At 41.4% G+C, this 21,769-nt stretch overlaps 2 protein-coding genes across 3 annotated transcripts in view; both read right to left on the bottom strand.

Annotated features, from left to right (window-relative positions):
• Window positions 1-3,388: 3,388 nt before the first annotated feature.
• LOC140705782 (plasminogen-like) lies at window positions 3,389-16,449 on the bottom strand. The gene is given in 9 exon segments (XM_078386608.1): window positions 3,389-3,916; window positions 4,305-4,423; window positions 6,838-6,975; window positions 8,339-8,418; window positions 10,600-10,758; window positions 11,159-11,174; window positions 11,265-11,379; window positions 14,054-14,157; window positions 15,989-16,449. Coding segments are annotated over 9 exon segments (1,248 nt in total). The 5' UTR covers window positions 16,306-16,449; the 3' UTR covers window positions 3,389-3,716.
• Window positions 16,450-18,123: 1,674 nt separating this feature from the next.
• PLG (plasminogen) overlaps window positions 18,124-21,769 on the bottom strand; it is a 42,603-nt gene continuing 38,957 nt past the window's right edge. For both annotated transcript variants that reach the window (XM_072994585.2, XM_072994600.2), the window contains exons 18-19: window positions 21,595-21,740; window positions 18,124-18,956 (exon numbers count right to left, since the gene is read on the bottom strand). In XM_072994585.2, the coding sequence (XP_072850686.2) occupies window positions 18,795-18,956; window positions 21,595-21,740 (308 nt within the window). In that variant the 3' untranslated portion in view covers window positions 18,124-18,794. The remainder of the gene's footprint in view (window positions 18,957-21,594; window positions 21,741-21,769) is intronic.

The raw sequence follows: 21,769 nt of genomic DNA, 5'->3' as shown, positions 1-21,769 counted from the left end.
CAAAATGGTATTGGATTTTTCTTGACAAACTTTTACTACTATTCTGTGCAGCAGGGAAATCAGGGGAAGAATAGAGGAGTTTCCTTGTCTACCAGATTTTGAAGGCATCTACTAAAGAACCTTATCATTGGCTTGCCCAGAAGAAATATTTTTGGCACATTGTATTGCTTGTGGTGGTGGAAAAAAAATCTATCTTTGGGTGCCTCCAGTTGATGCAAATCTCATTGAACATGCTTGTGGGTAGTTCCCATTCATGACTGAGATATCTGTCTGCTCAAGTTGTCGGCTATGTGGTTACCCTCCCCTGTTGGATATTGACTACACTTGGATAAAGCAGATCATGATGAAGACAAGGACAGGGAAATACAATGCAGTTGATATCAAAGGTCTCAATGCCTACATTTCTTTTTGATCCTGACTTGGTGTCAGTGAGCATCTAGACACTTTCTTTTGATGGTGACGACAACTAATTATTATTATTATTATTATTATTATTATTATTATTATTATTATTATTATTATTATTATTATTATTATTATTATTATTATTATTATTATTATTATTATTATTATTATTATTATTATTATTATTATTATTATTATTTGCTGTTTTGTGGTTGGCCTGGGGGACTTCCAAACCAATTGAGACTTCTCTGGTGGGAGTGATTTCGATGTCACATGTCTGTGTCTCTGCTCCATTGGTGACTTTAACACCAGGTAGTCTTGCACCCATGTACTGGCAATTTCAATGCTGAATGCATTTGCCTCTGCTTCAGAGATCTTGCTTTAGTGATCTTGCCCTGGTGATTTCAATGCTGGGATCCTATGACTCTCATATTGATGTGCATGCTTTGTGGGCACTGGAAAGTACATAGGCAAGCCACAAAGAGAACCTGTGTTCTTCTCTTTCTGGACCCCCAGATAATTGAAGAAGGTTAGTGGAAAATGCCATTCTGTCTCTGGACAGAAATAAGGCATAGCACCAAAGTAGTATGGTGGCTGATATATCGCCTCCAGTGTTACCTCTTGGAGGTATTTTGCTTTATGAAACCTCTTACAGCGTGGGGAGTTTTTCTCCTTCACTGTTGATATTGACTCTGAGGAAAATGGGAGGAGTTTCAAGTTTATTTAGGTTTAATAGCCCATAGGGCACACACCGTGCCAAGTTTTAGAGTTTAAAAAGACATTAAAACAAAAATTTGCAATATTTCTAACACAATTTTTGCAGTGGCTCCTCAAGGGTAATCTTAGGCTTGAGTTTTCCAAGAAGGACGAATGTTTCAGTAGCTTTGGAACTGTTACTATATTAAGATAAAGAGGCAGATCAAATTGGGTAGAATATTTACAGTAATTTCCAAGTGGAATGGGGAACTTCCTTAAATTCTATTGTGTAAGCTGACTCCACTCAGGAAGTGACTGAAAACCAGGGAAGAAATACAAATCTGAGATACCTCTTCCTCCTGTTCTTTGTCACAAGGTGGATGCTGCTGGGAGAAAGCTTGGGATGTCAGTGGTTGTTCCTTAGATTTCTTAGCTTTCTGATTAGGTTTGGGTTTCTTAGCTGCAGTGCCCTTGAGGTCTGCTGACTTTTTCCTCTTCTTCGATATGGAAGAAGATGTTGATTTTGGAGCTGAGGTCGATCCATTCTCAAGGTTGAAAGATTGTATCTTTCTTGCAGACTTGATTTCCCATGGTGCTTGATGATCTTGAGGTTATGGAATGGCTCCATAAGGACTTGCTTGGAAGGTGTTTTGCATATTGAAACCATCTTGCTTGTTTGTATATAGAATCTACCTCCTGCGATGACCTCTTCAATTTAAGGTGGGACTGTTGATTCTTGCACATGATTCATTTCTTAAATGGGCCCATTTGTTTTTTTAAAGGGAGACTCACAAGAGCAAAGATAAAGGACAGAGAAAGACAATGGAAAAATGGGCAGCAGGTAAGAACTAGTCCCAACAATCTTGACAAAAAAGACTCTAAATGATGTTCTGAGATGTTTCCTCAGGGGCAGCTGAAAGGGAACAGAGGGCTTGCCATTGAGTGGGGAAGCATTTGCATCGTAGGGAGCTGGTCTAACAGTTTATTTAGGCTCTGGAATATTCGAAGGAGTTTTATGCAGGCACAGAAAAAACCAACACATGTGATTCACACAGACCAGGAACAGAAACGACTTTGACTACACATCATTTCCTCATCAACAAAAGCTTATATGCTGTGACCAAATTGTGACATCTCTGCAGGAGTAGCCTTACCCAAATATTTCACTGTAATGGAGCAGAATCAATTCAGGTCTTATTTTTCAATGGCTATTCCATCATAACAATTATATACATAAAGATATAGTGGGGAAATAGGAGGGTTGAAGATGAAAACAGTGACCCAAGGTATATCCACCTGCTTTTTCTTCCTGTTCATAAGCTCATAGTTAGGAGCAGAGATGGGCATGAACTGGTTCATCCCAGTTTGTCCTGGTTCATAAAGGCAACCACACAGATTCTGCTGCTCCCCCTCTCTGCCTCCTCAGTCAATCTAGCCACTCACCAGGCCCAGTTTGTAGGGTGTTTTTTTTCCCCATCTCCTCATCTAATATTTCAGACATGAGCAAGAGCCAGACTTCTCTGCCCCACCCTTTTGTCTGAGTGGGAGATCCGCCAAGAGGGCAGGGCAGAGAAGCCTGAGCTCTTGCCAGGACTGGAAGATCAGTTGAGGAGGTGCCAAAAGCTAGCGGATTAGGCCTGGTGAGTGGCTGTTTAAACCAGAGGAGACAGAGGAGGAAAGCAGCCCTGCCTTTACGAACCAGGATGAACCAGGAAGAACCAGTTCATGCCCATCTCTAATTAGGAGCTCCCAGCAATGCAGCTACAGTGGGGTCTTGACTTAAGAACGGCTCGAGTTAAGAACATTTTGACTTAAGAACCACTCTCATAGGAAAATATTGACCTGACTTAAGTACTTAGATTTGAGTTAAGAACTGAAAAAAACCACGTGGGAGGCAGGGAAAGTGCAAAATGTGAACTTTCAGTTAGCTGTTGGCCAGTGAAAAGGGTGCCTGTCTGCTTTCTCACTCCTTCCAGCATTTAGAGAATGGATTGGGAGACAGTCTTCAGACTGCCTGGTACTGTACTGCCTGGACTGTCTTTTCCCTGCCTTCCCTGAACCTTTCTTGACCTAAGAAAAAAAAGAAACAAAATATCCCCCTCTAGTGGTCGAAGGCGGAATAGCAGCTTCCCATTAGTTTCTATGGACGAAAAAGAGCAGATACGGATCAAATGGTTTTCAATGCATTCCTATGGGAAATGCAGATTTGACCTGAGAACGTTTTGACTTGAGAACCGCCTTCCAATATGGATTAAGTTCTCAAGTCAAGACCCCACTGTATAGAGTGCCACAATAAGATGATATAATGTGTAATACATACTTTTGTTTTCATTTTTAGGGGGATATACATCATTAAAAAGCCAAACAAATGAAAATGGAGAAAGAAATCTGTCTAATATTAACATTTTAGAACAAAAAGTGAATATGATTTTTATGCCAACACTTACATATTTGCAAATTCACCAGTTTGATACAGTATTTGATCATTAAAATTAGGCACAAGAATTTAAGGTCTTATGAATAGCAATATTATTTGTAAAATTTTCCTTCCAAGCTCCGATCTGAAGCAAGGCAGCACAGTATGCTATATATTGCTAGTTATTTTGCACTGTTTATCACGATGACGACAAGGCCCAGGTGACAATGAGGTAGTTGCAAGGGTAGTTTTTTGGAGTTCTAGCATGTGCGTGAGGTGTTTGGGCTGCCCAGGATTGACATGTTGTTCCTGATTCTGTGACAGCAACTTTCCCTGGATAGTCTTCTCCCCCTCCTGCAAGACACTGCTGCCCCACAGTGGAGACTGGAGGTGGCATAGCTGTACCAGGAAAGAGAATGAAATCACCATCTTTAGAATATGTAATAGGAACAACTCAAGTACAAAAAATGTATTAGGTGGAATTCCCACTGCTGTCTGTAAGAACAACCATGTTGGAGAAGACGAAAAGAGTATCCTTTCCATAGTAGCCTGATGCTTATGAGAAGTCCACAAACGAGACATGCACTAGCACCATACCTCCCCTTTCTGTTCACATGGTATACCTGTGTGAAATTGCTTTGAAAATTATTGCCAGGTTAACTAAACAAAAACACCTTCTCTTAATCTTTTTCTCCTGGAACCAAACTTCACTACTAATGTTTCACACATACACCCCTCAAAACCAAAAAACAATCAGTTTGGAATAGATAATCCAAATAAAACTTACTGCATCGTGGAATGTTGCAGTGTTCTCACCGTTTAGTTGAGTTCATGGTGAAACACCAAGGACGTGGTTCACCATCAGGATTACGGCAGTAATTTGACCTCAGATTCTTTTCTGGGAAACTGAAAGTTAAAGGAAAGATCTGAAACTTCTTCTGATTGACTGTTGGTGGTTACGTCTCTTCAGTGCCTGGATCTGCCAGCACGATATTCTGCATTGGCAGGGACTCCTTTGCCTGTTTCCTCCTGACAGGAGACAGGCAAGTGGGAGTGCCTATTGCCACTCCCCACAAGCCTTTCCTGGGGGCAGGAGCAGGGAGCTTCTGTAAAGCCAGCTTGCTCCCAGCCAGCATCAGTTGCAGCACTGAAGCAGCCCAACCTCCCACCCTGTGGTCCAGTGTGCCTTTTGTTGGTCGCTCCAGGGGCAGATAGGAAGTTGGGGCCCATCTCACCTGACTGGCACATTGAAAAGGTGGGTGAGTAATTGTTGCCTGTTCCCACACTGATTATTCATGGGGCACGTTGGGTAGATCAAGGGTGGTGCTGTGTCTAAATAGGTCACACTGGCAGGTTGTGCAGAATGGGACATGTGTACCAGTGAGTTCCCATGGGGTACATGAGGATGCTATTGCATCCTCCATCATGGCAAGTAGGATTCCAAGATTCGCTTCCTGGGATGGGGGGGGTGCATGGGGGGGCTGGCCCTGGCTGCTGCCCACCTAGGTTCATGAGGATTTGACAGCTGGTGGCTGTAGAAGGTTCCCCAGGTATAGCCACTTGGGCATAAGCTGTCTAAGGGGCAACACAGACCCAGAATGCAGGACTCACCTTTGGGGGGACAGGGCAGGGATAAGAGGTTAGTGGCACCCCAGGTGCCTGCCTTAGGTTCCTGCACTATGTTCAGGCCTCACTGCAGAATGAGGGAGGTTAATATTTAAAATTTAATAAAGTGTGGTCCCAGTTAACTCCATCACCGGTGTCCATCTCTTTATTCCGGATGTGGATGGGCAAAGAACAGACAGAACCATCTTATATTGTAGTAGACTGTATCTACCTAGCCCAATACTGGCTGAAATCCTGTTCCTTCATGCAGTAAATCACACTAGAGTAGGCCCACTAAATCTGTGGGGATTTGGTGACTGAATTCCTCCATAAATTCCATTGATTCAAAGGATCAGCTGTGAATTTGGCATAATAAGTTGCAACTAGAGTATGTCCATTTAAATTAATGGAACATGCAGAGAAGACTCATCAAATCCCTACTGATTCACTGGGCCTACTCTAATGCAAATTACTATGTTAAGTGACAGGGTTTCAGTCAGTATCTAATCTGATTGTCATTGGATCTTGGGGACAACTGACAATCAGATTAGAAATTTTAAAAAATGAATTTCCAATCATGCAGATGCACCGCCCTCTCTGTATATATACATATATAAAGTGTGAAAATAAACCAGTTGCTTGCATCCTGTATTAGTGGTGGTTCTTCTAAAGCAGTGGTCCCCAACCTTTTTGTCACTGTGGACCAGTTGGTGGAAGATGGGGTCCATGTGCGGGGAAGACAATGCACCCCCTGCACTCATGCGTATGCGCAAAGGGGTGGGGGACACTTCTGCGGGCACGGGGGATGCTCATGCAGGTGCGCACACACACTCACGCATGCACAAAGGGGCTGGAGTGCTTGAGGGTGCTCGCGCAGGCACTCACACATGTGCAAAGGGGAGGGGGCATGCACACTTGTGCTCATGTGCAAAGGGGCTGTGCGGGGGGAGTGCTGTGGGGTGGGTGGGAGATCTGTTGCCATGGCCCAGTCTGGCCCAGGCCACAGATTGACACTGGGCCACAGACTGGGGGTTGGGGAACCCTGTTCTAAAAAACTTAGTAGTTCCAACTGACTATTTAGAGATAATTCATATTTAATTCTTACTTAGGTTAGTAAGAAAGTGATTATCTAACTACTCCTGTTGACTGAACAAATTTGCACTGCCAGAATTAGTACCTCTCAAAACACTTTTTCTAGGTTTATAAAAGTCCAGAACACTTTTATGCTTCTGCAAGGGTTTTTGCGTGCTTGTGCCTTTGAATATTTCCATTCCAGTTTCGTGTCTCCAAAGTATCTCTCGACTTTTCTTTTTTTCCCCTCAGCTGCACACCAGTGTACCTTCCCCAACCCCTTCTTCACATTCTAGGTCCAGTTTCCAGAGAAAGGAATTTCACTTCAACTGCTTCCTTGAATGAATGACTTTCTACATGCAAAGCTGAGCTAAAAACCTAAAGGCTAAAGGCAGGAATTAAACAGCGTTATATGTTAGAGCTGGTGATTTTCCACAAACATAGTATCTCTACCCAAATCAGGTATGCAGGCTGAAGAGTTTTGTACAGATTTAAACAAGGCTTGTGCAGAAGAGTTACAAACTCACTGAAAATACATTTTGCTTAATATGGATAATTTCCCTCTAGAGTTTTCAGATGATTCACTGTACAGCAGTGCCAGTGGCTACTTCATTCTGTTTATGAAATTATCACTTGGGACTAACTTCAAAGGGATGTATCCATGAGAATGAGGTTCTTGAGAAGCCCAGGACTGACATTCCAGTCCAGATTCTGTTTTGGAAATGCTGCCTTGGTAGTTTTCTCTGCTGCAGTACCTGCATGGTTCTGTAAGAGTAAACATCCTTGAATTATGCAGACTGTTCACATTAAATTTATATTTCATATTAAAGCCTGGGTGGGCAATCTCTCAAAGTCCAGAGACCACACACATTTATCTCTGGACTTTGCAAGGCTATATCTACTCATGTACAAAATACAAATACATTTATTGTCATTGTAAGTCTATACATAGTATACACATACAACAAAATTCACACAGACACCCAGAGACCAGACCCACATGCACACACATAAAAAATCCCCAAACACTCCCCCCCCCCAATACAAACATCTACAGCACAGGCTAAGTAGCACTGTCCAACTGTTCATTACTGGCGATCTTTAATTTCATTATTAAGTGCAATTATAGCTTTAGGATAAAAACTATTCAGAAAACGTGTGGTCTGAGTCTTATGTAATTGTTCTGTATCTTCTGCCAGATGGCAACAGTTCAAAGAAATTGTAAGTAGGATGGGAAAATTCTCTACGGATGTTGTGTGACTTCCTCAGACAGCGGGATATGAAGATGTCATTCCCATACCAACATTTTTTTCTTAGAAAAATCTGAAGATGGGGAAATCAACCTCGAGTGCTCATTAGAAGGACAGATCCTGAAGCTGAGGCTCCAGTACTTTGGCCATCTCATGAGAAGAGAAGACTCCTTGGAAAAGACTTTGATGTTGGGAAAGTGTGAAGGCAAGAGGAGAAGGGGACGACCGCGGATGAGATGGTTGGACAGTGTCATCGAAGCAACCAACATGAATTTGACACAACTCTGGGAGGCGGTGGAAGATAGGAGGGCCTGGCGTGCTCTGGTCCATGGGGTCACGAAGAGTCGGACACGACTAAACGACTGAACAAACAAAACAACCAAAAGTCAAAAAGCTCCTTTATAAACTCTTGGTGGCCAATTATATATACAGTTTTTAAAACTTCTGAAGTTTTTTTAGAAGGTTTTCAAATGAATTAAGTGTTGCAATTATTAAGGTGGTAGAAATATGGGATACGATTATAAACTGGAGGTTTCATAGGCATGTACTGCATGCATGTTGGGGTTACTTCTGAGCAAACAGCTAATTTTGCTAGATTAGCAAAATACAGTACATGTAAAATATTATTGACTCCATAATGCATGTAAAGTACATTGTAATCCAACAGGGCTTGCAACTCTGGTAGAACCTAGACAGAACAAATCTGGTTTCTTTACTTGAGTGAAGCCCATAGAAAAATACTGTATCCCCACTTCAATGGCAAAACTAGTCTTCTTGTTCTCAAAACAACCTTATCAACATTTTCTTCAGTACAAGCCTGTTCCATTGGAATTTCTGTTTTACCTGCAATTGTGGCTGCCAGCTAAGTGTGCCAATACCTACTTATTCTACGTACAGATCCTGTAAGTATACACAGTCCTTGTTAGCAAGGAGCAGGGAGCTAAGGAGCACCTGGCAATGTAGCAGCAGCGAATTCTATTCCCAGAAGCAAGCAACACACAAAAACAAGGAGATCCTAGATTTTCTTCCATAAATTCAAATTGGCAAATGGCTGGCTTGGCTAAGTGAGAATGTTATTAAAGAATATTCTGTATATGAAATATGTAAGAGGTACAAATAATTATAATGCTTTCTTACTTTTCAAAGTAACCGTGTGTTTTAGAAATGTGCTCTCGGATTTTTGTTTGGCCTTTTAAGAATATACGCTCCTGCATATTTAGACTATGACTAAAACGTTCTTTTTGGTATTTTATTGTAGTTTAATGCTCTTGCAAATATGAAACATTCTTGAATCGTGTCTTAAGTTTTTGTTTGAAACCTAAGCTCAATTTTCAGATATTTTTAAACATTTGTACTGCAGCTTTTTGCATAGCCATAAGACTGAGTTTCATAAGATGAAGAAAATGTGCCTGTTACATGCATTCAGTTTTGAATTTACAGTATTTATTTTTTTTTTCAAAAAACAGAAGCCTGTAGATAAATAAAGCTTGAAAATTAGGTAAACTGACATTGCCTACAATCATTTTTCTCTGCTCAGGAAAAGTAGAATGAACAAGATTTGGGTCCCTCGAAAGACTTAGGGCTTTATTCTACTGCAAGAAAAGAGCCACTGTTATACCACTTTCTGCTTTAAAAATGGTTTAAAATAAGGTGTCTCTGTGACGTCAATGGAAGAACCAATTATTTCACCAGGGAAGTGTGTTTTCTGGTTGGAACACCAGCTAAAATGCTGTTCTGCCAGAGGATTGTTTAATTTAGCACGCATGTGCAACTAAATTTCTTTCTATTATTTCTACATATGTACACCCCTGTGTCGCTGCGAATTGTGCCTTTGGGTAACCAGTGGAGGCAGTGGGAGAGGTGGTGTGAAGGAAGGAGGGACGGACAGGCACAGGAGAGGAGGAGTTTCCTCTCAAATCTGCTTGTCCCTTAGGAAGTTTGGTTGCTTCTGTCCCTTTTAGAATGCTCCAGCTCTTCCCTGGTCAACAGAGAGGAGGGCATTGCCAATCAAGCAGTTTGTGTGTGCAAGCTTCCTTTCCTTGCCTTATTTGCCCCCACTTTTCCTCCTGAGGCAACCTTTCATGGAACAAAGTTAAAAAGGGACAGAGAGAATCCAGGAGAAACCATTGCTTGGGAAACAGGGTAGGTGACAATGCTTCAGCATTCTTAAAGGGACAGAAGGAGCCGAGCTTTCTAAAGGGATGAGCGGCTTCGCCAGCAGACCTTCTCTCCCTCTCTGTCACCACAGCAGGAGGGGCAAGTGGCTAGCATAAGGCCAGGGCAAGTGGAAACAGGACAGGGCCAGTGTAGCTCCCTCAACCAAGATGCAGCACAGCTTAAAAATGGATTTAAAGTTTTCCCAAGAGAAATGCACGCACCGACCCAAATAACATGTGACATCACGTGATCTCTAAATTGATTCCATTTAGAACTGAGGTTACTCCGAGGCAAATGTAAATTTTAAGGAAGCCCATACTTTAGTAAAGCAATGGTTATTCTCATGCTCAGGGGAGGGATGAAGTATTTAAATAATGAAACAACTTGTACCTTGGTATCCAGATGAACATTGATATGAATGATAAGGTTATCATGGTTTCACACTGAAATTAATTTTGTCAGAGAAAAATGTCAACTGTGGTGAACCTACACAGATTCAAACTGCCAAGCAGTGCTATAAATCTTACAGGGATCTAAGGATTTTGTTCAAATCTTATCTCATCACTGACAGAATGCTACTGAGAAAAGCAAGTTTGTTCTACAATGGAAGGGAATGGTCAGAGGACCAAAATGAATGGTTGGGAAACTGTTAGGACATGCTGCATGAGATGATTGTCTCTTACTACTTAATGGTGGGACTGATACTGCTTCTCATGCTTTTACACAACTGTCAGTTACATAATTTAAATAAGAAATCCATCATCGCAAACAATTTGAGCCTTCTTTGGAGAGCTGTCAGTTAACTTATCAGTTATTGAAAAATGACAATATTTAATCTTCTATTGGTAAAATTATCTCAAAATAATAAGGTTTTTCTACAATATTTTAGAAGGTGCTTCTACAATAATTTGTGGATAATGTAACAGTTCTGGTGAACATAGAATAACAAAATTCTTCATGCCAAAAAGAATAATGTCTAATCACTATATTTAAAATTGCCCTGAAAAATGTAAATTTGGTGTATTGAAGCCTACCTTCACATTCTGGGACATTACAATAATCGAATCTAGTTTCAGGATCCATTGTGTAGCACCAGGGGCCTTTCTCATCATTATCAGGATTCCGGCAGTAACATTTGGGTGAGCTTGAGGGGTATAACTAGCAAAAACAAAAATGCATGTTGTTACAGACATCAGACGTGGTTCCCAAAGTCTTGAATGAAAATGAACAAATCAAAAAGTTTACAGCTCATGGCAGACATAGCAAGGTCTTATGGGAAAAAATGGAAGAAATTCCAAGAGCAGGACTTTTGCTTTTAAAAAGTGCTTAAGCTATTTGCCTCCACCCATACTCTACTTGTGTCACTTACAAATAAATAAATTACAAAAACTACATATGTCAGTGATTCTTCCTCTCAAAAGAAGACACACCCTGCTACAGTGCTGCCCTGAAACTTCTCAGTGATTGAGGAACCGAGGAATCCTTGTGCCACCCCTCTTCAGTTTCACTGCCTACCACATGCAGTGGCAGGAAAACTTTCAATATTTTCATTGCATACATTTGCAACATTTTGGCTAAAGAACAGAATATACATACTACCATTGACAATGAGAATGATTTGACTTACTACCAAAATGGGAAGCAGTTCTGGAAAAAAGTCTTACTTGGGTACATGAGGACTGTTGTTTGCCCATTTCTGGCACCGTATACCTGTCTGAGTTTTAGATTCAGTTCCTCGGTAGTCGAATCTGTTTCCTCTTCTGCATGCAAGCAAATAAACTGAAATAAAGGGAGGGGAAGAGCTTAAGAACATGAGAGGCTAATTAAGCCGCCTAGAGTGGTCTTATAGGCCAGATGGGTGGGGTATAAATCAAATCAAATCAAATCAAATCAAATCAAATCAAATCAAATAAATAAATAAATGAATGAATGGATGGATGGATGGATGGACGGACGGACGGACGGACGGACGGACGGACGGACGGACGGACGGACGGACAGACAGACAGATAGATAGATAGATAGATAGATAGATAGATAGATAGATAGATAGATAGATAGATAGATAGATAGATAGATAGATAGATAGATAGATAGATAACTAATACACAGCACAGGGATGTGGTGGCGCTGTGGGCTAAACCGCAGAAGCCTGTGCTGCGGGGTCAGAAGACCAGCAGTCGTAAGATCGAATCCATGCGACGGAGTGAGCTCCCGTCACTTGTCCCAGCTCCCGCCAACCTAGTGGTTCGAAAGCATGTGAATGCAAGTAGATACATAGGGACCACTTCGGTGGGAAGGTAACAGCGTTCTGTGTCTAAGTCGCACTGGCCATGTGACCATGGAAGATTGTCTTCGGACAAACACTGGCTCTATGGCTTGGAAACGGGGATGAGCACCGCCCCCTAGAGTCGAACACGACTGGACAAAAATTGTCAAGGGGAACCTTTACCTTTACCTTTAATACACAGCACACTACGGTTCAGTGCTGCTGTATTCAAAGCCAAAATAACCATTATGATATCCAACTGTCATTAAAGAGAGAAAGAGGAGGAGGAAGAATCTTTGTTTACATACTGTATCTCTCACTTCTTTGCTATGGATATGTAGAACGCCCATGAAAACTGAAAACTGTTTTTGTTTTTTAAAGCTTTATTCACAAGCTGTCTTTTCTACTCTGTGTTGCCAGAGAACAAGAAATATATTCAGTGCCCTTCAAGTGAAGATGCGCAGATCTTCTAATTACATGTGGAAGAGATACAAAGAAAAGCTGGTTTAGGAATCTGATCTGCTGACTGCAGATATAGTCTTTTGTGGGGTGTGTGGTTTTTTTTTTTGCATTAGATAGAAGTGTGAGCATAACATTAGTAATTGCAGCTGAAGTCAGTATAGCTGGGTATTTATTTGAAGGAAGATTGCTGTTTAGTGTTACACCGCTGCAGTGCAAGCATCAACCATCACTTCAATGTTTCTGAACATGCAATGAAAAGAATCCTATGAGGCCCTTCAGAGATTTCCAGAAATCCATAATCCAGGAAGCCAGTGTAGTACTAATTTGGATGTAGACAGCCAATTTACCTCAAAGGCTGCATTCAGAGCTCGCCCAAGTCTGTCTCCTGATACTGTTGCAGCGGAACAGATGGAGAAGCCATTGCCAAACGTCCTCCTACAGAAGAGATCTGCTCTGTTGTGGTCCATTCCTTTACCACCCACCCCCAGGAAATCACAGCTCAGTATTTCACAGCAGTCTTTAAAAGGTATGAAATTCAAGATCCCAACTCATATGACCAGCCTCTTATTTGCCAAAGGGAACAGGAGTATATTTGTTCAAGGGATTCTGGACTGCTAAATGAGTACTGTGGTTCCTCCTGTATGTATTCAGACATTGTCCTACTCTGTTATAGCCCAGAATCAGCTATTTCCTCAGGAGCTATTATATTCTGTAGACACTAGTGTAAGGCCTGAGCTGTTCAGGTGAAGAGCAAGGCTGGCCTCAAATGGCCTATTTGGGCTGAAATCCTGTTGATGCAGTTTCACATGCCCAAGGTTGATCCCATCATCAGCTATGGCCTTTTACTGCTAAGTGAACATTTCCAAACACCAGTAGCAATTTTCAGACATTAAAGACTCCCTCCCTCCCAACACAAGGCCCCCAAAGGCTTTCCCAGGATGAAAGAGATCCCTAGGGAGCCCTATAACTGGAGCGGGGGGAATTTGTTAAGAAACTTTTAATTAGTGATTAAAGACTGCCGCTTGAGTGTGCAGAGCTGGACTAACGGGATCATCAGCCATGGGTTGACAGGCATGGACCTTGATGATTCTAAGAGGCACTAAGATGCTGTGAGACAAGTGCGCTGCCCGAAAGGTGCTATCGAAGGGCATCCTGGCAGCTGTAAAATCTGCAGAGAGGTTCAGGGCTTCTTTCTTGACAAGTAAAACTGGGTACCAAACTGAATATGACTGACCAGATTTGTAAATAAGATCTTGCATCATTTTGAAGAATAAACTCTCAGAGCAATAGGACAATTCGTACCAGGGCCACGGATCCTACAGGATGGAGATGTGTGTGTGTGTGTGTGTGTGTGTGTGTGTGTGTGTGTGTGTGTGTGTGTGTGTGTGTGTGTGTGTGTGTGTGTGTGTGTGTGTGTGTGTGTGTGTGTGTGTGTGTGTGTGTGTGTGTGTGTGTGTGTGTTTTGGAAAATGTTGAAAGCAGGTGCTCTACACTGTCCCATCTTCATGGCAGGTCAGGACGGCAACAGCTGGAAGCGGGACCTCAACAATCGGAGCCTTCCAAATTTGGAATCTCCTTCTCCCCTCGGTACAGGGTTTCGTTCACAGAAACACCAAGTTCATATTTCAGACTGACTCACCGAGCAGCCATATCTTGTTTCACAAACACATTACATGGCATGATGAGCTGCAAATGATACCACATTCAAGCCTCCGTACTTACTCTTTTTTTCAAAGAGAACTGCACCTGCACTTCTGAACACAACAGTTGTTTTGGTGTCAGCTAATGTAATGCACTGTTGATCTTTGACAGCATATAAAAAAGACCTGTGGAAATGGCAAGAGGTATGAGAAATATTGACTCTGCCAAAATATTCACATATTTGTATTTAGTTATTGTATTGATAAACATAGTTACATGCCACCTTTTGGGTGGAACCTTCACTGAGCAGAAAATAATATATTAATAAACATTTAACATATTAAAAACAAAAGAATTGGCACAATTAAATCATAAAAGATAATACAGACCAGGTGAACTAAAATTTAAATAAAACATTATAGGTGAAATCCAACATCATTTTACAGGACCTTCCCTTCTCTGTCTACCCACATACCCCTTCCTGTCTACTTTGCATAGTTCTGCAAAGAGTACTGACTTGGCACTAGATGGGTGGCATATGAATGTGATAGAACTATACCTCTACATATTATATGATAGGCACAACCAGTGAGAGAATCTGTTGCCATCATGCCTTGCTTGCTGGCTTCCTCTGTTCACCCAGCTGGCAGCTGCTGGAAAGGGAATCCTGCCTTAGAAGGACCCCATATTATATCCAGCCAGAATTTACCCTTTCACCCCTCTCTTTGAAGAAGTAATTTTTATTTTTATTTTTTGGCTTTTTATCTCTTTTTTTACAAGTAGCTCCTTACTATTACTCTTCACTCATTGCTCAGTGAGTGACATGCCAGGAACTAATATCGTATTTTTTTAAAATATATATACAGTATCTTTGAAAAATACAGAAATTGTCTTAATTCCACATACATGAGCTCCAGTCAACATTTTAGAAGTAGAAAGTACAGTAAATGTTAATGGTACAGTTTTAAAAGCAGCGTTGACAATTGTTACATTGTTTTCAAAAAATATCTCAGTGGTTTAGGTATTTGGCTGTGGAGACAGAGGTTGGGAGTTCAAAATCCCCAGGGAGAATGGACTTTGTGTCGTTGGTAATGAGCAAATGGTGCAGTCCCAGAGCAACCCCAGAAGAAGGGAATGGTAGACTACTTCTGAGTACTCACTACCTAAAAAACTCTAGAAATGTTCACCTTCACCAGAGTTGACTTGATGGCATTTTGTTGCTGCTGCTGTTCTTATTGTTCTTATTATCTCTCATTGTATGGCTCTACCACCAAGTTCTGTTTGCAACTGTGCAACTTCTGCAAGTTATTAGTACACAGACCATCCCCAGAGCATGGAAGATAGGAAATGCAGTGTCTGTGTTTGTTTCACTCAGGGCACCTAAAAACACCGTTGGCCTTAACCTCTGACAAACATCAGCAGAAGTGGGAGAAGCAGAAGCGCAACCAAGGGTCCTTGTTTAGACAAGAACAGGGGAGGCATGCATGCAAAATTTGGCACTGCTTTCTCTGTAATATCATCAACAGCTTGCCTACTTTTACTTGAATGCCAAATGACATGCAGCACAATTCAGATCACAGTACAGTTTCGGGAGACTCAGACAGTGGCTGAACTCCTGTTGCTTAGCATGGCAAGTCACAACTGGAGTATACTCACTGATTAAGTGGGGGTTTGGAGAGTCAACCCTTCCATAAATTCCATGGATTCAGTGAGACTCCTCTAATTGCAATTTACTATGCTAAGCAACAGGATTTCAGACAGTATTAAAAATACATGATCATGTAACAAAGGAATTATGCATCTCAAATGGAGGGGAAATCACTATCTTCTGTAACCTGGATCTTCAGACTTTCTTTCTCACATGGCACCAAACACCCATTCAGCTCAAATTGAGGCATGTTCACCCAGAGAGTTCCGTGAGGTTAGCTTCTCAGTCATTGTGCATGGATGGCTGCCCTCATATGTAAAAGCCATATAAGATGGGTAGACTTTGTATGATGCACCAGAGAGAGTTACCTGCAAGAAAATGCTGTTTCTGTTTCACATATTTCTGCACATTGTTCTTTACTGAGTGTTCTGTACATTCTTTTATGTTCGCCGAAGATCCAAGCACCATCTGTCCTAGCATAGTTATCCAGTATATCTCCTTCAACTAAAAAGGCGAGGGGGCGGCAGCGATGAGACGGAGAAGTAAAAATGTTACAAAATTTTAGGTAGCATTGAATAATAACATCCTCTATTGAGCTGATATAAGGACCAGAGTCAATGTAGTCTGGTGGACAGAGGGTCAGTCTAAGTCTCAGGAGCCTAGATTCCGATTCCTGCTTGGCCATGGAAACTCACTCAACATGGTGGCACTGTAAAACCATTCCTTAAATATCTCACATACTTCAAAAATCTACAAGAGTCACCATTAAATTGGAAATTACCTGATGGCACATAATGTGCACAAGGGCTATGCATGCTTTTCTATGCAAATAGAAATCAATGCGTGATCTGCATTCTGAATTAGGTAGGGTTTTTATAGCTGAATATGTTTACACATAGGGCATGTGGATAGTCAGTAAAATATGTGTAACACTTGTAGTGTGCTGAAGAATTTTTCATGATATTGTTTCATTACACAACATGTTTGTTCACTCCATCTTCGAATTCACTAGCTCTCTCATCTGAGGAAATATGGCGCTACCATTTGGTAGGATGAAGTGACCTATCCCAGATATTAGCACTGGGAAAAAAAACCTGAAACGTCTGTCAGTTCTTTCTGCTTAAATTGGAGAAAAGCTGGTGTGTGTGTGTGTGTGTGTGTGTGTGTGTGTGTGTGTGTGTGTGTGTGCGCACGTGTGTGTGTGTAAGAGAGAGAGAGTGTGTAGTTCTGTAGTTTGTTGCCATAGACATCATGGACATCATCTGGTGGGGTTTAGACTCACTGGAACTCAGACCTCTGCAGACCCCTGATTAAGGGGATGACTATTGGGGGGACTGATTAAGATGGTCTGCCACAGGAGGGTTATGGATCCAAATGGTTCCCGGATGGCTCTTGGGGAGTTTCCTGTTGCCTCGCAGGTGATTCTGTTGAAGCTCTGGTTGAGCTCTGGAATGGGGAAATGGGCTGTTACCACAATCATTCCTAAGCATGAAGTAGAGCCAAACTGACCCCCTGGTTTACTGGGGAGCTGGTGGTGATGAAAATAATGGGACGGAGACTAGAGATGCAATGGCAGAAAACTCCGTATGAACCTGACTGAACACGGGCTAGAGCCCATTGGAAAGCCTACTTCGTCATTCTTTGCCACCACCATTCGGTTGGCAGAGAGTCATTCAGTGGAGCTCTTCCAAATGGTCAACAGCCTTTTATATCATGGCCCACAGGAAGGTAATGCTGACCACTTGGTAGCTTGCTGTGCAAAATTTGCACAGATCTGCTCTGACTTAGATGCTGTAGTTAACAAAAGTCCTGTAAAGATAACTATGGCTCCTGCTTGTCCTGTGTTGATAAATAAGGTTGTATGGTCTGCAACCAAGGATGTCTATGTCAAATAAAACTACTGAAAATCTTTAGGATACCATAAGTCTTGTCACTACTGTTGCAGATGAACAAAGTTACCCACCTGAAGATTTCTGCGGAAATTCATTGTTTTCAGATGTGCCTTGCAAATACCTCACTTGTTTCAACTGCCTGGACTACTTCAAGCTCTTTGCTCAGAACTTGATCCTCCCAATTTCTCCCTACTAAGGGTTCCAACCACCTCTAGACCTGACCACAAAATTGGTGCTTGTGTAGCCTCCGTCTCCCTCAACATGTATTCTCACATGCTCCCGTACACACTTCAAAACTGATCAATGTATATACTTTCCATTCGTCTGTTTTTAGCACCTCTTCTTAATCTGTATCTCCATAAATATAAAGCCTAGGTAATCTACAGGCAGCCTTTCTTGTGGAAATCCCAGTTTTACACATCCTCTGGTAAGTTTTTACTCCTATGCTAGTAATTCAGATATTCTATACTTGAAAACCTAGACCGTAATAGCAATGGGAAGTTAATTTACCATCTGTTGGAATCCCTTAAAATACTGGAAAAGAAAGTTATGATCAAGATTATGCATGAGAATTCAGATATAATTCGAGAAGATCAGAAGACAAGAACATAGTAGATGAACACCAATTTATTTGTTTATTTGCTATAGTTCTGAATCAAGTAGTCAAGAGGACAGCATCCTGTCAAGAGCCAAACTAGTTTTGATAAGAAAGGATCATAATTAGGACTCTGGCACCAGGAAGACAAGTTAACCCTTTCTCTTGGCCTGTTTTCCCAATCATAATCTCTCTCCTTCCCTGGACATGGCAGCTGCTATTTGCTTCAGCTAATGCTATGACCTGGAATGGCTTGTGGTCCAAGCAGAGAGGGCTCTTCACACTGAAATTTCAAGGCAAGCCCCTTGGGCCAGAGGGCAGGTATATTTTCCTCTATGGATGCTGTCAGGTTTTCCATATACTAACACTTTTATTCATGGATTTATCACATTACTAGTTTGACTGAAGGTTCAACGAGGTTTAGCACCTTGTAAGTGAACACAGAACAAAGAGAAGTTGTTTTGAGGGGCTACTGTCCCCAGAATCTACCAGTAAGGATGGGCAAAGGACAAACTACAAAACATGCTGTAAGGAAATATAAAGTAGCCAATCCGATCATAGTTCTTCCAGGATGTATTTGACATTTATTTTACAATCATTAAATTATTTAATGGTGCTGCATTTCAAATTCCTTTTCTCTCTCTGTCTTTTCTTCTCTCTTGCTTTCAACATTATGCCAGAGGCAATTTAATTTTCTTTCATTATTCTTTCAATCCATGGAATAAACCTAGACACTCGGACATAAACCCCCGGCTTCATGGGCTGAGCACAGCCAAGCCCCCAGGAGGTGACTCCCTGAAGGACGTATCTTCCTTGTTCTGAGCAGACCAGAGGCCCTCCGCTGTCACCCTAGAAAAGGGAGAGAGAAGTCAATGAACAAGGAGTGTAATAAGAATCAACATTAGAATATAATAATAAAAGTAAACTTATACATGATTTCTAGACATATCTCATACAATGAATTTAGGGGAAAATCCATAGGTCAGTGGTAGACCATCTGGTTTGCACACATAAAGCCTCAGGTTCAGTCCCTGATGTCCCCAGGTAGAGAGAGAGGAAAGATTTCTGCTTGAAACCATGGTGTGCAGCTGTTTGTCATTTAAACACTTTGTTCATACAAAATTTCAAACTCTGACATTTCTCCTTCTCTCCTTCTAGCAGGTGAGAGAGCTATAAAAGTTAAGAGACAAAAACCTAAAGCATGTTTCAGTAAAAAAAAATTACAGGACACTGCAAGTTTACAAAGCACAATACAAAAAGTAGAGAGCATATCTCTCACCAGTACTGCAGAACATATTGATATGGGTTGTTTGGAAAACAAAGGCTAGTTTTGCCTCTGCAGTGGGAATATAGTCTCTTTCTACAGGCTTTGCGCTAGTGTAGAAATCTATGCATATACTGGGAGCAAACCAATATACTGATGACACACTGGGAAAATAGTTGTGCCCCCCCCAAAAAAATTATAATTATGAAACTGGACCTTGGATCAGCACAAAATTTGGCATTGATGTCTTTTTAGCTCTGTGCCAAGGGTTTTCGAGCTATAAGGTTTTTTTTAATTGCACTGTTTTACTCAGTGCAGTTTGGAGCTCGCACTGACTTAAAACAAATCAAACACATTAATAAGACCAAATTTGCATACCTAGAAAGAATACGGTCAGTGCCTGTCGCTATTTTTAAAAAAGGACTTCAGCCATTCATCCCTGTTTAACTTATACTTTCAAAATAGAAATTTTAAAGCAAGATAAACTGAATTTCTGGGCTTTCTCTTGTAAGCTGCCAAAACTTCTAAATGAACCGAACTTTTGACCCTGCCACTTGGAACCCCAATGACTGTGAAATAACTTTCAATGACTGTGAAAGAAAGCATTTAACTCCTTCCTGGCCAAATATTTAACTCCTTCCTGTGAAAACATTAAAAAAGAAATTTTAAAAAATAACATTCAGCAGCTCACTCATTTATACTCTGAAAATACTGTTTTTTTGCTTTATGGCTGGAGAGGATCTTAACATTTTGTTCAATTTATTCATGAGTAACAGATTTTACTTTCTTGGGCTCCATAATGACAGCAGATGGTGACAGCACCCACAAAATTAAAAGACACCTGTTTCTTGGGAGGAAAGCAATGACAAACCTAGACAGCATCTTAAAAAGCAGAGACATCACCTTGCCAACAAAGGTCCGCATAGTCAGTAGCGATGTATGGAAGTGAGAGCTGGACCATAAAGAAGGTTGACTACTGAAGCATTGGTGCTTTTGAATTATGGTGCTGGAGGAGACTCCTGAGAGTCCCCTGGACTGCAAGGAGATCAAACATATCCATTCTGAAGGAAATCAACCCTGAGTGCTCACTGGAAGGACAGATCCTGAAGCTGAGGCTCCAGTACTTTGGTCATCTCATGAGAAGAGGATACTCCCTGGAAATGACCGTGATGTTGGGAAAGTGTGAAGGCAAGAGAGAAGGGGATGGCTGAGGACAAGATGGCTGGACAGTGTCATCGAAGCTACCAACATGAATTTGACCAAACTCCGGGAGGCAGTGGAAGACAGGAGGGCCTGGCGTGCTCTTGTCCATGGGGGGTCACGAAGAGTCGGACACGACTTAACGACTAAACAACAACAACATATTTCACCTAGTTTACTCATAAGTAAGTTTAACCTGGTTTACTCATGAGTAAGGAAACTAGCCAAGGACAGTTGCAGTGTGAGGGGAGAACACTGAGGTAGAGGTTAGGGAGACAGAAGGGAGGTAACCCCTCTGTTTCCCCGCCTTTCTCTCTCTCTCTATGAGTTACTCAATATTTGCATTGAGCTCTTGCAAACAGCTTTGGCTTCCTTTATTGGATCAACCCATCTCATGTTAGATCTTCCACTTTGTCTACTGGTGCAACCCACCTTTCCCAGCAGTATATACACTTGTCACTTATGTATTTCCATTATATGTGCATGGTAGGCATTTAAAAGGATATTTTAAAAAACAGAATAACATTCAGACGCTCATTCAATTAAGCTGTGAAATTACTGTTTTTCTCCTTTTTGGCTGGGGATGATCTGAAAGCAGGTTTTAACTGGTTTACTCATGTGTGTTGAAAAACAACCCTGACCATTGCTTTCTGTTTGGTTGAGAAGTGGCTAACTGATGAAAAAAGGAGTCAGCTTCTGGGATTTTGCCTTCCATGGTGTCACTTTGTGAATGGGAGTGAGCACAAGAGGCTGCCCTGCAGCGATCATGACTGCTGCCATTGGTGTTGTCAATATTCAGGCTGCCCTTTGCTATGTAAAGTTTTATATTCTTTTTCCTGTTGGCAATATGAGCATGATATTGTGCAGCAATATATTGGGATATTTCCTGGCTTTTTGAATTGTGGTTACAGAAGCACAATATCCCACATTCATAAACCATAGGGTTTTTTAAAAAAAGAAATTGATTTTTTAAATGGGTTTTGTCTGGGTTCTGGCATATAAAGCCAAATGCTGTTTTCTTACCTGACAACTGTCAGTGCCACCATCAATATTACCCGCACAAAGTTCTGTGGCTTTCACTCTGTTGTTCAGAAATTCAGGCCGATTGCATATTTTATTTTCAATTACAGGGAAGCCGGTCTCTTTAAGTACGCCTTCTCCACCGGTGCCTTTGCAAGTAAGAGAACGAAAACAACAA

The sequence above is a fragment of the Pogona vitticeps genome, chromosome 1, assembly GCF_051106095.1.
Source record: "Pogona vitticeps strain Pit_001003342236 chromosome 1, PviZW2.1, whole genome shotgun sequence".
Taxonomy (NCBI): Eukaryota; Metazoa; Chordata; class Lepidosauria; order Squamata; family Agamidae; genus Pogona; species Pogona vitticeps.
The sequence above is the reverse complement of the archived record's forward strand: the minus strand, read 5'-3'. Positions and strand labels throughout refer to the sequence as shown.